The 13,049-nt window shown below is 49.2% G+C and overlaps 2 protein-coding genes across 2 annotated transcripts in view; one reads left to right on the top strand and one right to left on the bottom strand.

Annotated features, from left to right (window-relative positions):
- Nucleotides 1-542, bottom strand: part of PEX11A (peroxisomal biogenesis factor 11 alpha) — a 6,410-nt gene extending 5,868 nt beyond the window's left edge. Inside the window, exon 1 of the mRNA XM_009276558.2 lies at nucleotides 403-542. Coding sequence (XP_009274833.1) covers nucleotides 403-542 — 140 coding nt within the window. The remainder of the gene's footprint in view (nucleotides 1-402) is intronic.
- WDR93 (WD repeat domain 93) lies at nucleotides 497-12,419 on the top strand. The gene is made up of 15 exons (XM_019471353.1): nucleotides 497-760; nucleotides 1,532-1,727; nucleotides 2,388-2,452; nucleotides 2,703-2,781; nucleotides 3,652-3,779; nucleotides 5,312-5,399; nucleotides 6,021-6,204; nucleotides 6,411-6,481; nucleotides 7,036-7,122; nucleotides 7,445-7,576; nucleotides 8,137-8,353; nucleotides 9,058-9,118; nucleotides 9,871-10,027; nucleotides 10,154-10,334; nucleotides 12,131-12,419. Exons 1-15 carry the CDS (start codon nucleotides 497-499, stop codon nucleotides 12,246-12,248), a joined length of 2,028 nt encoding a protein of 675 aa, XP_019326898.1. The 3' UTR covers nucleotides 12,249-12,419.
- Nucleotides 12,420-13,049: the final 630 nt, after the last annotated feature.

The raw sequence follows: 13,049 nt of genomic DNA, 5'->3' as shown, positions 1-13,049 counted from the left end.
GCTGCCCCGGCCCCGGCCCCGGCCCCGGCCCCGAGGGGGAAGCTCAGAAAGCGCCCGGTGGTTTGGGAATGAAGTTTATAACTTCCAGTGACATCACCTGCTTTCCTAATTAATCGTTGGGATTTTATCCAGGCCGAGTAAGTCTTTCGGTGAAGAACAAGCTAATATTTTTGAATGCTTTGTCATAATTCTTACACAAACTCGTGCCAAAGCTGCTACGCTCCCTTTTTCTGCCTGTGTGGCTGATATTCCCAGAGCAGGGCAAGACCCCTGAGTAACAGAGGCGATGCAGCAAGTAGAAATGAGCTATATAGAACAGGGTTGCTCTGGCTATCTGTACTGAAAGGAACGCCCCTTCCCTCTTAGAGATCATTAATCATCTTTTTCTTTTTCCCCCGTTACCTCATGAAAGTAGATATCGCACGATTCTTCGTTCTTCTGCATCTACTGTGATTCCTGCATCTGTGGTGTGTTTTGCATCTGGAAGGGCAGAACCATGGCTGTGTATATCCGGAAGCATCCCCTGGAGATTCCTCCACCATCTGAAAAGGACTGGCTAAAGGATGATGAGGAAGATTTCTTCCTGCAGGATCCCGATCGAAAGCGTGATGCGCTGCCTCGGCCCTTCAGGATGATCAACAAACTGGTGATGCTGGTTTTTGAGAATGCTATGGAAATCATTGAAAGAAGGGAGATGCGCCGAGAAGCACAAAAACTAAAGGTCCAGCCCACAAAATGCTTTCCTACAGCTGAATTCCAGGTACAGAGCCCCTCACAGCAGAGATAGCATTAATCACCGTAGCAGTTTTTCTAGAGAATATCCATTCAGTTGATTTTACATTCTTCTATTCATCACCTTCTTCAGAATCCACCACCATCTCACTGATTCACTACAAAAGGCTGCAGCTCCTAAGCTTGTCTGACAGGTTCTGCTTCCCACCCATCTATCACACCTCTCTGAAAAGAGAGAAGCAGGTATTAAACAGCATTAAATTCACCTTCTGCTTCTCGGGCCGGCTCCACCCTTGTTTGCCAAGGAGAAGGTAATTAGTCAGTAGCATATAAATGGGCAAACTCAGCTCTGTGTTATGGTGAGTACCCTAATGGGAGCCCTGTGAGCAAAAGGGCAGTGCTGCCTTCCCTGTCCTTACGTGGAGGTATCCAGGAGGATACGCTGGCGTCTGCTGGTGTTCTGTGACTGCCCGGAGGAGTTCAGCATCCTGTCACAGCTCTGCGTTAGCGGTGGGAGGGCTGAGTGCTCCTGAGTTCTTGGCCTTTAAAGCCCCTTCTGTTTATCGGAAGGGGAAAGGTGGGCGCAAACGTTCTCATTCCCAACACAGAACAATCTCTGTGACAGAGATGAGAGCCCCTCCCTTGCTCTTCTGATGAAAGCTCATGCAAAAATTTTTCCCTTGTAGAATTAATCAGCATTTTCTGTTGGTGAAAGGCTAGGAGTGTATCGCTAGTATGGCTGATGTGTCCTCCACTGGGGAAGCAGTTGGGTGCACTCATCTTTTCCCTTTCTTGGTAGGTAACCGGAAGAGCCAATTGCCTTGTAGTGTCTGGAAAATACATCTTTGTGGGTCTGTCCGTGGGTCTGTCTGCCTTCAAGGTATCTGACTGTAAGGAGGTCTGTGCTTGGGATGCAGTCAAGACGGAGATTTGTGCCATCCATGCCTTGGATCTGGGCAATGAGCGCCACGTCCTGCTTGCTGTGGATGAAATGGGTTAGTGTGACGTGGATTTCCTTGACCTAGCTGGGGATAGCTGTGCTCTGGAGCTGAAGAGTTGGCAGCTGCGTTGGAAGAGCGCTAAATCAGGAGGAACATTAGAATGGCTGACAGGTTTCCTAGAAAGCCCTGCAAAGAGGGCGTTAAATAACAAGTTGTAGGGTGACAGAGTGGCCCTAGGGCCTTGTGATTAGTAGAGGGTGCGGGTTTGGTGTCCTCTCTGGAGCAGCAGAGGCGGGTGCAGAGCTGAGGGTGAAGTGCAGTAAATTTTAGGAACACCTTGGACTGGACAGAAAGAACCATTGCTTGGTATGACCAAAGCACGGGCAGTGCTTTGTTTCTGCACCTGTAATTGCACAGCCCTGTGGTAAATACGTTAGTTTGTTGATTCATCTGAAACCTATCAATTCTGGTGGAGATACTTTTCAAACTGGCTTATCCATCTCTATGTACAATCGAATGTGTGCTGGTGCTGGCATAAGGAAGCCAGCAAAAGTTTACTGCTGGAAGCAGTGGGATATTCTTCCTTGAGCCCAGGAAAAAATGTAGTCTTGTTCACTCTCCTGCACATGTTGTAACAGCCATCTCCCAAGAGCATGGCTACCATCTGTTCACTTTTCTCCTCCTCCTCCTGCTACTTTTGTATTTCTATTCTAGGGCTCGTCTGGCTCTTCTGCTTTCACAAGGAAAGCTTCGTACTCATTAAAATCCTAAATGAAGTGGTAAGTACTGAGTTAATGCTATAGTCACTGGGCACAGGCTGGTAAGTAATCAATCAGGAGGAGTACTAATTGCCCTCAGGAATTTCTGTCATGGGCAGCAGCACTCCAAGAGTGCTGCCCAATATTTATTCCTGTTCTTCCAACAATCTGCCTGTTGTCTGTCTGCTCACCCTGTTGAGAACTGCGTAAGGCCACGGAGCTCTCTGAATTGGTGATTTTGCTTTGATGCCAGCCCGTTTTTCTTTGGCAGGAGGATATCAGCAGGCGAAGTACTTGTGTGGAGGTGGTGCTCTCCCCGGGAGGTGATTACGCAGGAGTCCTGCTGCAAGGCAAGTGCAGGGACATGGTGTGTTGGGTGACCGGCTGTTGTGTTCTAGCAGAGGGGCCGGCAGCAATACTTTTAAAATCCTCCAAGTGTTCTGGGTTCCCAGGGATCCTGTTCCTAACCCTTCCAGTCCCTCCTCCAGCTTAGAGAGCTGCTCCTGCTGCTCCCTCTCCTCTCCAAAAGGCCTGGTGTGGATCAGGACTGATCCCAAAAGTGAGCTCTCTGGAACTGGTCAGTGCAATTCCCGGCTCCTGGAAGGCTCAGTGAAAGCAGGTTTCCCTCTCCTCTCCAGAAGTACCAAACTCAGTTCTTCCTCTGGTTTGCTATGGATCACTTTTACACTGGAAATATGTAGACCTGAAGAATTTTCTCCGCAGACACAAGCCAGACAGTATAGAGACAGTCTCTAAAAACACTACAACAAACTCCTTGCTACAACATTCTTCTGTTTCATGGCAGCTGCCTTTGTCAACCCGTTTGCTGCTAGCAGGTTTTCTGGACCCATGTTTGGTGGAATCTGCCTGGACATATGCTGAGAATGAGATATGTAGCATCCACGGAGAACCAGCCTGAGACCACCTCTCACTTTCTACTTTACCTCAGAGGCTACAGGTCAAATTCTTTGACTGAGTCACTTCGTGGAATGTCTTTGGTGGATGTGGGACCTCGAGGACTTGAGCTGGAGGCTGAGATGTCAGTCTCAAGTCAAGCATGTCAGGCCTTAAGTAGGAGGAGAGGTGGGCTGCATGGAGTTCAGAGGGATATTTAAAAAAATATCCAAATCTTCTTTTAAGGATATAAGATAACAGAGGCTACTTGCTTGAAAGACCTTTTCTCCTCATTTCCAATTGCTCAACGTGGTTTCCCAATGCAGACAGCACAAAAGCTTGGCTGGAGATCTACCGATTGCCTAAGGATTCCTGGCTGAAGGAGATGGAAAAGAGCCCAGGAGCTGCAACAGGGCTGGCTTGCAGGGAGAGGAGGTCAAGCTGGACATCTGTGGTACGAAACAGTTCCATCTCCCACTGTGCTATTTTTTCTTATACCCTTTTGCCTACAGGTCTTTCCCCAGGCCCTGCTCCTGCAGACAGTGATGGCAAGATACAGGCTGAACAAGTCTGTCGGCCCAGGGGGATGGAGTATGTGTCTCTACAGCTGCTACAGCCACCCATCCCACATTTCATAAGGCCTTTGTGTTATTGGGACATGCTTACTCGCCCAAGACAGGCTTTCCATTGAGGTTCCCTTGGTCCCAGGGCTAGCGTTCCTGCTGCCCCTCCCTGAAATTGGCAGCTCCTTTCCCAGCAGTATTTCCCCATCTGAGGAGGCCCTATGTAAGGGTATTCCCACAGGGCTCCTCCCTTATATTACTGGGGGAAGGTGAAGAGGAGTGGGAATTGGGCCCGATACCTCCACTTGGGAGTCTGGTCCTGAACCAGGGCTTGTGTTTTAGACTACCTACAAGAGGAGCCTGGTGGGGTCACGGCCGAACCGGCCTGAGTGGGGCAGGGTCTCTGCCTGTTTCCACTAACCACTGTCACCTCTGGTTCTTTGGCAGAAAAGTCTGGAGCTGCATGGAGACGGTTCTGCAGAGATGGTAACTGGCCTCAATGAGTGTCCTGAGCTGTTACGGGCAATTTTAAATGGCGAGTCAGTGCTTAACCCTCTCCTGCATCGCTTTCACCCTGCTAGATTTCACCTCTCAACACACAGGCACCTTCTGCCCAGCACCTCCAGCTAACCCTCTGTGATACCTGCCTCATCACTCTTCCCTCTTCCTTCAGCAAAGACGTTCCTGGCCATTTAAGAGGGAGCGGCTTCAGGGCAAACATCCCCCTTAATTTAGCCAAGCCAAAAGCAAACACCCAGGCATTCCCTCTTTGCTGATTCCATGTAAACTACCCAAGTTCCTGCCTCTTTCTTCTCAGACATGGTTGATTATTTAGCCAGACCTTTTCTGTTTAGCCAAGTGTCAATGTGTGTGGGGTAGGGTGGTGGAGGTGGTGGGGACACACCGGGGCCGGTCTCCTGTTAGGATTTTCTATTCCCAGCAGAGCACATATGTGACCTCCTCCAGTCCTAGGCTCTCTGAAGTAAAATCTGGTTCTTGTATTCAGCAGCACTCTGCAACATTTAATCCTGCTTCTTTTTTTTTTTTTCTTTTTTTCCTTTTTTTTTCTTTTTCCCTTTTTCTTTTTTCTTTTTTCTGAGCCTTGCTGTGCCCCACCCAGGCCTGCGCTGCAACAAGAGTAATTCAGACAAACTAGTAAGATCAGAAGTGGAGGTTTTTTAGGGCACAAAGACAGGAGGTGCCTGGGCAGGACATCCATTGTAATGTTGTTGAGAAAGTAGTGACCTCCCTCAAGCTTCTGTGTTTTGGCCTGAAGAATGAGCTTACCACCAGTATCTCCTAGGCAGTGTTGGCCAACCTTCACATACACGTCCTTTAGGAAGCATTTGATTTCCATGAACAGGTGAAAACTTAGCAGTGGAGGACACCACACAGTTCTCAGGCTGACATTTTTCTGTTGCAGGAGTCTCCTGTGTCTGCAAACAAAGCTGATGCAAAGCTGAGTCTCCCAGTGCTGCTGCTGAAAGTGAAGCCACCCAAACCCGTTACAGGTCAGGACTGATTCTGTACTTGCAACCTGCAGCCTCCTTCAGGTGGCAAAGGAATCATGGCCCTTATGACTACAGAAGAAGTCAGAAAGTTTCAGTAACTTGCTCTCTGGTCCCATCCTGACCTGTCTTTGCCGTTACATGTAATCCTGTAGTGGGAGTTGCTTCTTACCTGACCATCTCATATGTCACCTTTGTTAGCACAAAATACTTCAGTGTGTCTCGAAGTGGGTGTCATACACCCTCGGCTTCATTGTCACCGGAGAGGGAGGAAGTTGTTTCCTAGGCCCTAGCAACCTGACAGCACCCCTAGTTCGTCACTCTGAGTCCAGGATTCATAGGAAAATGCTGAGGCTGAGGAGGGAGCAGACCTTACGCTGGGACACTGTCAGGGAGAATGCCACAGAAAGGCAAGGTGAGCTGGGTCCTCAGATGACTTGCCCTAGTCCCTGCCTTCAAATACTGGAAAATGGGCTAGTGATATGGAAAGTCCCACAGAAGATGCAGTGTGTCCCTCTTCAAGACAATGCCACCCTGAAGGAGAGATGGTCGAAGTGCCTCTGAGCACTCCATGGTGCCTGCTCCTCCAGGGCTGTGCCTTTTCCCTTTGTGTTCCCAATCCAGGCAGTAGTTTTAAAAGCCCTTTGGATGCCTTGAAGAAAGTGGATGATGACAGCATGCTTGGCTTGGGGTACAATCACCTAATCAAGGACTCCCAGTGGGAGCAGCAGGAAGCAATCTTCCGCAGCACTTACCGGGACTATCTGGAGGCTGAGGGTGAGAGAGAGAGCAAGGAGGAGATCCCCAGGTGAGTGGGAGCACCAACCAGGATTTCAGTCCATGAGACATCAGCACAGGGCACTTTACAAGTGTAGATGGAAGCCTCTGTCTTAGCTTTGCCTCCTTCATCCCAAGGCTTCAGGGCAGGGGGCTAGAGCCATTCCAGGTCTTGTCGCAGTGCTGCCTACTTATCAATGCCTTTCTTTTACATACATTCCTTACTTTTTTTTCCAGACATGCTACTTTTCATTTTCTCCTGCCTAGCTGGATCCTACAGGTGGGACCTGAAATGAAAGTACAGCCAGGTAATCCAAACGGGCAAAAAGCTTTTAGCCTATGAAGCACATCGTTGCATGGCATTGAGCTCTAGTTAGAGCTCAATGGCTCTCGCTTGGGTTCACTATATAAATTCATCTTCAAGAACGTAAGTCTGGATAAAAATGTAAGCCCTAAGACTTACAAGTCAGTTACCAGCATGGAGTCAAACCAACTTAGCTCCATAGTTAAAAAAAAAAACCACAAAAAAAAACCCCAAAACACAAAAAAAGATGAGGGGCCACATAGGCAGATAAAAATACATGGAGTCAAACCAACTTAGCTCCATAGTTAAAAAAAAAAACCACAAAAAAAAACCCCAAAACACAAAAAAAGATGAGGGGCCACATAGGCAAGATAAAAATAACAAACAAGGGTAGAGTTTGTTCTGGTTTAGTTTCTGTGTGAGCAGAGTTTCTGTAAGTCCCGTCAGGGAAACCGTGAGAGCTCTAATGAGAGCTTTCTAATGGTGTTTTGGTGTCCCGGATTGTTCCTTTCTTTGTCCCCAGTCTCCTCTCTTTTGTCGTCCCCTTCTCTGTACCAGGTGTTCCAGCTGGCATCAGTGTGCACTGGGATGGAAGCCACAATTTCTGCTTGTACTTACTTAACCGTCCACTCAAGGAGAAAGTGGGTAAGAAAGTCTTGCTTTCTCTAGCAGAGCAGTCTGTGGGGAGTGGGAGTATTTGGTGGCCAGTGGCTGTCATTCAGCCAGATCTTCATGATTCAGGGAAATGAGGAATGGGGAGGAGAGCTGCCTCATATCTTGTGGGTTAGGCTGGCATTTGGATCGTGGGGCTCCATGTTGCACCAGCTGGCAGTATTTTTAGTGAAGCCACTCTGGCAGGAGACCGCAGAATGGTGCATGTTTTACTGGGAAACTGGATGCTAGCACCATGAGAGAGGAATGCTCTGCACCTTCTTACAGTTGTCTCTCTTCATGTCCTTCTGTTTAGACTCTGATCCGAAACCTGATGTTGTGTGGCCGTGTGCAGCTCCAATTGCATGCTCGGCTGTCAGTTCCTGCTCCAGGTACCTGGCACTGGCATGTGAAGATGCAACAATAACTATTTGGGATAAACACCTAGGTGAGCTTGCCCTTTGGGACTGTGTATTGGGATCACTGTGGATAAATCGCTCCCTTCCCTAGGAGCTTGAGGCTCTGGCCTGGTGTGAACAAGAGACTGGCAGTCAGTTTACAAGCAAATCTGAAAATAGCTTGGACTCACTTGTTCATCGGATGCTTGGCCAGAAGTTGCCAATGCAGCATGCAGCGTGACTGCCCTAGCCCTTGCAGAACCATTCCCATCCACAGCAACGCAGGGGCTGTGAACTGCTGCAGCGAGGACTGACGACCGTCTTGCCCCGAGGCTGTGAGACAGTGACAGTCACTGCTTTGCCACTGCACACTCAGGTCATCTTTGAGGCTGTTGTGGCATCAGAGTCCAGGCTGCCATCAGTGCTAGTGTCATCCTGCCATGATGCAGGGATTCTCCTGGCAGAAGAATCTTCATCTGCCATCAGGATTGTTCTGGTGGCTGCTGCCCCTGAGCAGGCCACAGTCCAAGCTAAGCTTTCCTTGGATAAATCGCCAGTTCCTTTTTCTCCCTAAACTGCTGTCTTTTTTTTCTTTTCCCTGCTTCCCCAGGATACCCACTGTCTGTGACTGCCATTCTAGAGGAACGTCTTATCCGCAGTATCTACTTCCTACGGAGTTCTGCAGCTGCCAGCGATGAGACACCTTGTCCTGGTACAGATCCTGCCTGTCCCATCGTGCAGCTTCTAGTGCTGTGTACAGACAGCTCTTTCTATTTGGTGAAAGCACCCAGGGCTGGGAAGTCCAGCATCACGCTCCTGGCAGACAGGTGAGGTAGACTCTGATAGACCTCACTCCAGCCAAAGAAACCATGTGGTATGGTGGTCAGGTTCAGCAGGGTGCCCCAGATTTCTGTGGAGTAGAGAACTTTCTACTGCTTTTACCCAGATAGCTCTGCCCTGCTGCTGTCAGCAGCAAGTGTGATTTTGCTAGGAGTCAGTTCCAGTGCTAAAATCCAACCGTTATGCCAGGATTAGGGCTGTTTCTGGGTTGTTCTATGCACCAGAACACAAGTGCTTGTAGCACTGCTCCAGGGCTGACGTTCAACTAGCTGGGTCTCTGTCAGGTACCCAGGATAATTTTTTCTTTTCTCTTCTGCCCTTGCCAGAATAACTTCCTCCTAGAAGTCAGAATAAGCATTTCTTGCCATCTTTCTATCAATTTTATGTTCGCTTATCCCCTTGGTTTGAGAAGAAGGGTCAACTTTGGGGAAGCTGCTGCTCTGAAGGCTATGGTTTCATGCCTCCATGGCAGGCAGGGGATTTGTATCTCCAACAACCTAGGCCGGTTTGCACAGGGATAGGCCTCGGGGGTTCCTGCCCAGGAGGAGGCAGGCTTTGTCTTCACAGGGAAGAGGCTTGGCTGGAACTTTATGCCAGCCCGTGTGCCACAAACTGCCATTGTCATTATCACAGCCTCTCAGTACGTGCCAGGTACATGAAACAGTGGCATAAGCCTGAGTCTGTTTTACAGGCCTGAAGATCCAAATCTTGCTGTCAGCGCAGTGGTGCCTGTCCTGGCATTCCCCAGTGCAGTGAGTATTACTGCCAGCTCTCTTAAGAACTGGGTGAGAACACAGGTCTGTCTGGCCTAGGACCCTGTTTCCAGTAATGGCTGTAAATGGGTGCCTGGAAGATAAAGAACAGGGCAAGCAGATATAATACCGCCCTTATCCTTTCCCAGCGTCCAACTATTTTTAGCATGGGGACTTCTTGCACCAGTTACAGGTCTGTATGTGGCTGGTCGCTCTCAAAGGATTTCTCTTCCATGATCTTACTCAGTATCCCCTTGCACCCATGTCCTCTAACTGACCACTGAGGTGGGAGGCACTGGAGGCCCTCTGCACATGGACAGGTCCAACTGCAAAGATGGGAGGGTTCAGCCATGAAGCTTCAGATGTCAGGGTCAAATATGAAGGGGCATCACGGTGAGGAGAAGTTACAAGCACAAGTCCAGCCAGACCTTTCAAGTGGCCTCAGAAAGTTTTCAGGCATGGGGAGAAAAGGACTAAAAGCTGCTTGCCAGAGCCAGCCATGCAGAAGGCTGGATCTAGTTCATTTCTAACCTGCCCTGCTGCCCTTTTCCGATCCCAACCTGCAGCAATTCCAGTCCAAGTTCCCTGCACAGCCTGTTCTTGATCTGCTGTGGCCCTGTGACTACTAGGCAGGCAAAGAAAACAGCATCATAGTTGGGGATGTGAAGTCCTGAATGTCATTCCGTGTGCTTTCCAGGAAATGCTTTTCACTTCTTTTACATCTATTTCTAAGTGTCAACTTGCTGTTTCAGGCCCTGGTCTTCTCCTGGGATGGCACAGTGTCCCTGATGAACACTGACACAATCCAGATTGTTTACTGCTTCAGTACTCCACCTTCTCATGCTGTAGCATCCCCCTGGCAGCCAGTGTTCACAGTGGATACTGTGAATTGGTGCTTGCTACTTCGAGGTGGGTAGCACCTTGGAGTGGTCTTAGATACGTGGTCACTGGGTGCATTCAGCTGTGCACTGATCCTTGATAGTTCTTATTGGATGACTCCTGATGCAATAGCCCACTGTTCTTGTTCCTGTCTAGGAGATAAGCAGCAGCAGGCAGATGCATTGGCACAGAGCAGAGCCAGTCACGGCACCATCTTCCTCTTTGACTTCAACTCCTACCCACTGAAGGAGGCTTTCCCAGAGGAACCAGATTTGCCTCTCAAATCCTTGCAGAACCTGCCATGGATTGAGAGATGTAACGTTTTCTTACGTGATAGGTAAGGTTCTCCTTCTGCCTGATAGGCAATAATGCACCTGCATTGTTGTAAGCTGTGGTGTTGCTCAGGTCCATGCAAGGTCTCACCCTGGAGCTTCTGTGCGCTGTGACAGATTTATGTCTGGGTGTCCTGGTTTCGGCTGGGATAGAGTTAATTTTCTTCCTAGCAGCTGGCATAGTGCTGTGTTTTGGATTTACCATGAGAATAATGTGATAACACACTGATGTTTTAGTTGTTGCTAAGCAGTGTTTATACTAAGTCAAGGGCTTTTCAGCTTCCCATGCTCTGCCAGCGAGGAGGTGCGCAAGAAGCTGGGAGGGGGCACAGCCAGGACAGCTGACCCCAACTGGCCAGAGGGATATTCCATACCATATGGAATATGCTCAGTATATAAGCTGGGGGGAGTTGGCCAGGGGGGCTGCTACTGCTGCTCGGGGACGGGCTGGGCATCGGTCGGCAGGCAGTGAGCGGTTGCATCACCTCTTGGGTTTTTTTTTCCCCCTTTTCCCTTCCTGTGTTTTGTTCCCCCCCCACACCTCCCCTTGTTGTTTTACTTTCCATTACAATTTATTGTTGTTGTTGTTATTTCAAGTATTAAACCATTCTTATCTCAACCCACGGGTTTTCTTACTTTTCCTCTTCCGATCCTCTCCCCCATCCCACTGGGCAGGGGGGGGAGGATGAGCGAGTGGCTGTGCAGGGCTTAGTTGCTGACTGGGGTTAAACCATGACACTTGGTAAGGTTAATGTTCAGGCAGCTGGATTCCTGACAGACACCCAGAACCCTTCCTCCTCTCCCTTCTGTCCTTCCGAGAACAACTGAACAGCTGTAAGTCAGGATGCCTGGGGCAGGCTTGTCATTCTGGGTAGAGAGGGCTTGCTAGTTCCAATGTGCTTTTGTGCAACACAGATTGTGCAAGCTTGTCAGGGAATGTGATCCTCACTTAAGTGTCTGCGTCTTCCTTTTGACCCCATAGCCAGGCAGAGCTGGGATCTCTTTGTACCTTGCTCCTCCCCTCCATTCCTAGGTTCATTTGATGTTTAGGTAGATTTGTGTTGGAGGTTTCTCGGTTTGAGAAGGTCCCCAGCACCCTCAGGCCGAGGTTGCAGTCAGTGCTTAGCTGATGCATTGAGTTCATGCCGTCACTAGATGGCAATGTGACATCTCTTATTGGGTGACCTTTTCCTTGAATTACTTATTTTGGGAACCTGGAGCCAGATCCATGTCAATGATAGTCTGTTCTTTCACTATGCCTTAATTCTCCAATTTGAAATGGAATAGGTGGGTGCAGGTATGACTTCACAGCACATATTTGCTGGTAGCCTTCCCTAATTCCTTGTCCCCCAGGTGAATCCTGTGGTGTTGTCTGGCTAGTTAAGTGCAGAAAAGTTTCATACTATGCTACCAGCCACCAGTTCTGTCCCTCCTCATAAAGCTGGAGAGGAGACTCTTGTCTGCCTTATACCAGAAAAACTGGGGAGACATCACCTCCAGGGATATCTTGCTCCCTGGGTACTGAGAGCTCAAGCCAGAGCAGAGCAGATACGACTGCAGTGAGACTTGTGTCTACAGAGGCTAAGAGGCAAAGAGAAATACGGAGGTCATTACTGTCAAGAGCAGTAAACTTGAGTGCTGAGTGGCATGAGGGAATCATTGAGGTTTTTCACACACAAGAAGTCTGAACCGCTTAATTTGTAGTGAGCCCCAGGGACCCTTGGGGGAACCAGGCTAGGGTTGTCTGAGCACTGGGGAAATGGCAGGGACTGTTTTAACCATGGTTTTTTTCCCTCGTTAGGCAGCAGAGCCTGCTGGGACTCAGGGAGCAGTTGCCTGAGTACTGGAGTCGGCTGCAGGCACAAGCAGCTGCCATAGACAAGGAGAGACAGAGCGTGAAGGGACAGAAGAAGCCGTAGTCAGCCTTGCATCCTGAGGGCCAGGCTCTGCACTATCACAATCCTGCAGACCCATGATCCAGCACTGATATTTTGGCAGCGACTCTATTCAAATCTCTCCTGCTGCTTTCCAGCCTGGGGCAATTTGTCATCTGAAAGAGCTGCTTGCCTGCCACTGCTCAGCCACAAGGATCTGTGCCCAGCCTCTCTCCTTAGCTAACCCTCAGCCTGTTCCAGCAGGGTTCAACCCCTCCTCATCAGAGACAAACACTGCTGATGGAAGAGTCTTGAGGTAGGAACGGCCTCTCATCGAGGTGGCAGGCCCAACACTTGTGTGGTTTAGCTAAGGATTTGTGCTGGATCTCTGAGTCCTCCCAGAGACCTGGAGCATCAGAACAATATGGTATGTTACGATGCCCCTCCTTAATAAAGCCTTTTCTCCAGTAAATGTCTCTTACTCTTTATAGGACTGGCATTTTATCAGACTCTGATGTTCTGTCCTTCTGTTGCTGGGGCTCACCAATGTGTCTCATCCTGCTCTGACCCAGATGGGCAGACAGCAGCATCCTTGTGCTTAGCAAGAGACCTGGTCTTTTCAAACCAGGCAGCAAATCAGACATGAAGGTGGCATCGTCCAGAGCATAGCAGCGCCCAGCAGCAGTGACACTGCAGTGTGTCAGGCCTGACCTAGGCTGTTCCGCAGTCTAGTTTTTTCTTTTGAGCAATAGGACGAGAGGAAACGGCCTCAAGTTGCGCCAGGGGAAGTTTAGATTGGACACGAGGAAAAATTTCTTTACTGAAAGAGTGGTCAAACATTGGAAG

Source organism: Aptenodytes forsteri, unplaced genomic scaffold (assembly GCF_000699145.1).
Source record: "Aptenodytes forsteri isolate BGI_AS27 unplaced genomic scaffold, ASM69914v1 Scaffold1, whole genome shotgun sequence".
Classification (NCBI taxonomy): Eukaryota; Metazoa; Chordata; class Aves; order Sphenisciformes; family Spheniscidae; genus Aptenodytes; species Aptenodytes forsteri.
This window is presented reverse-complemented; position numbering and strand designations above follow the sequence as displayed.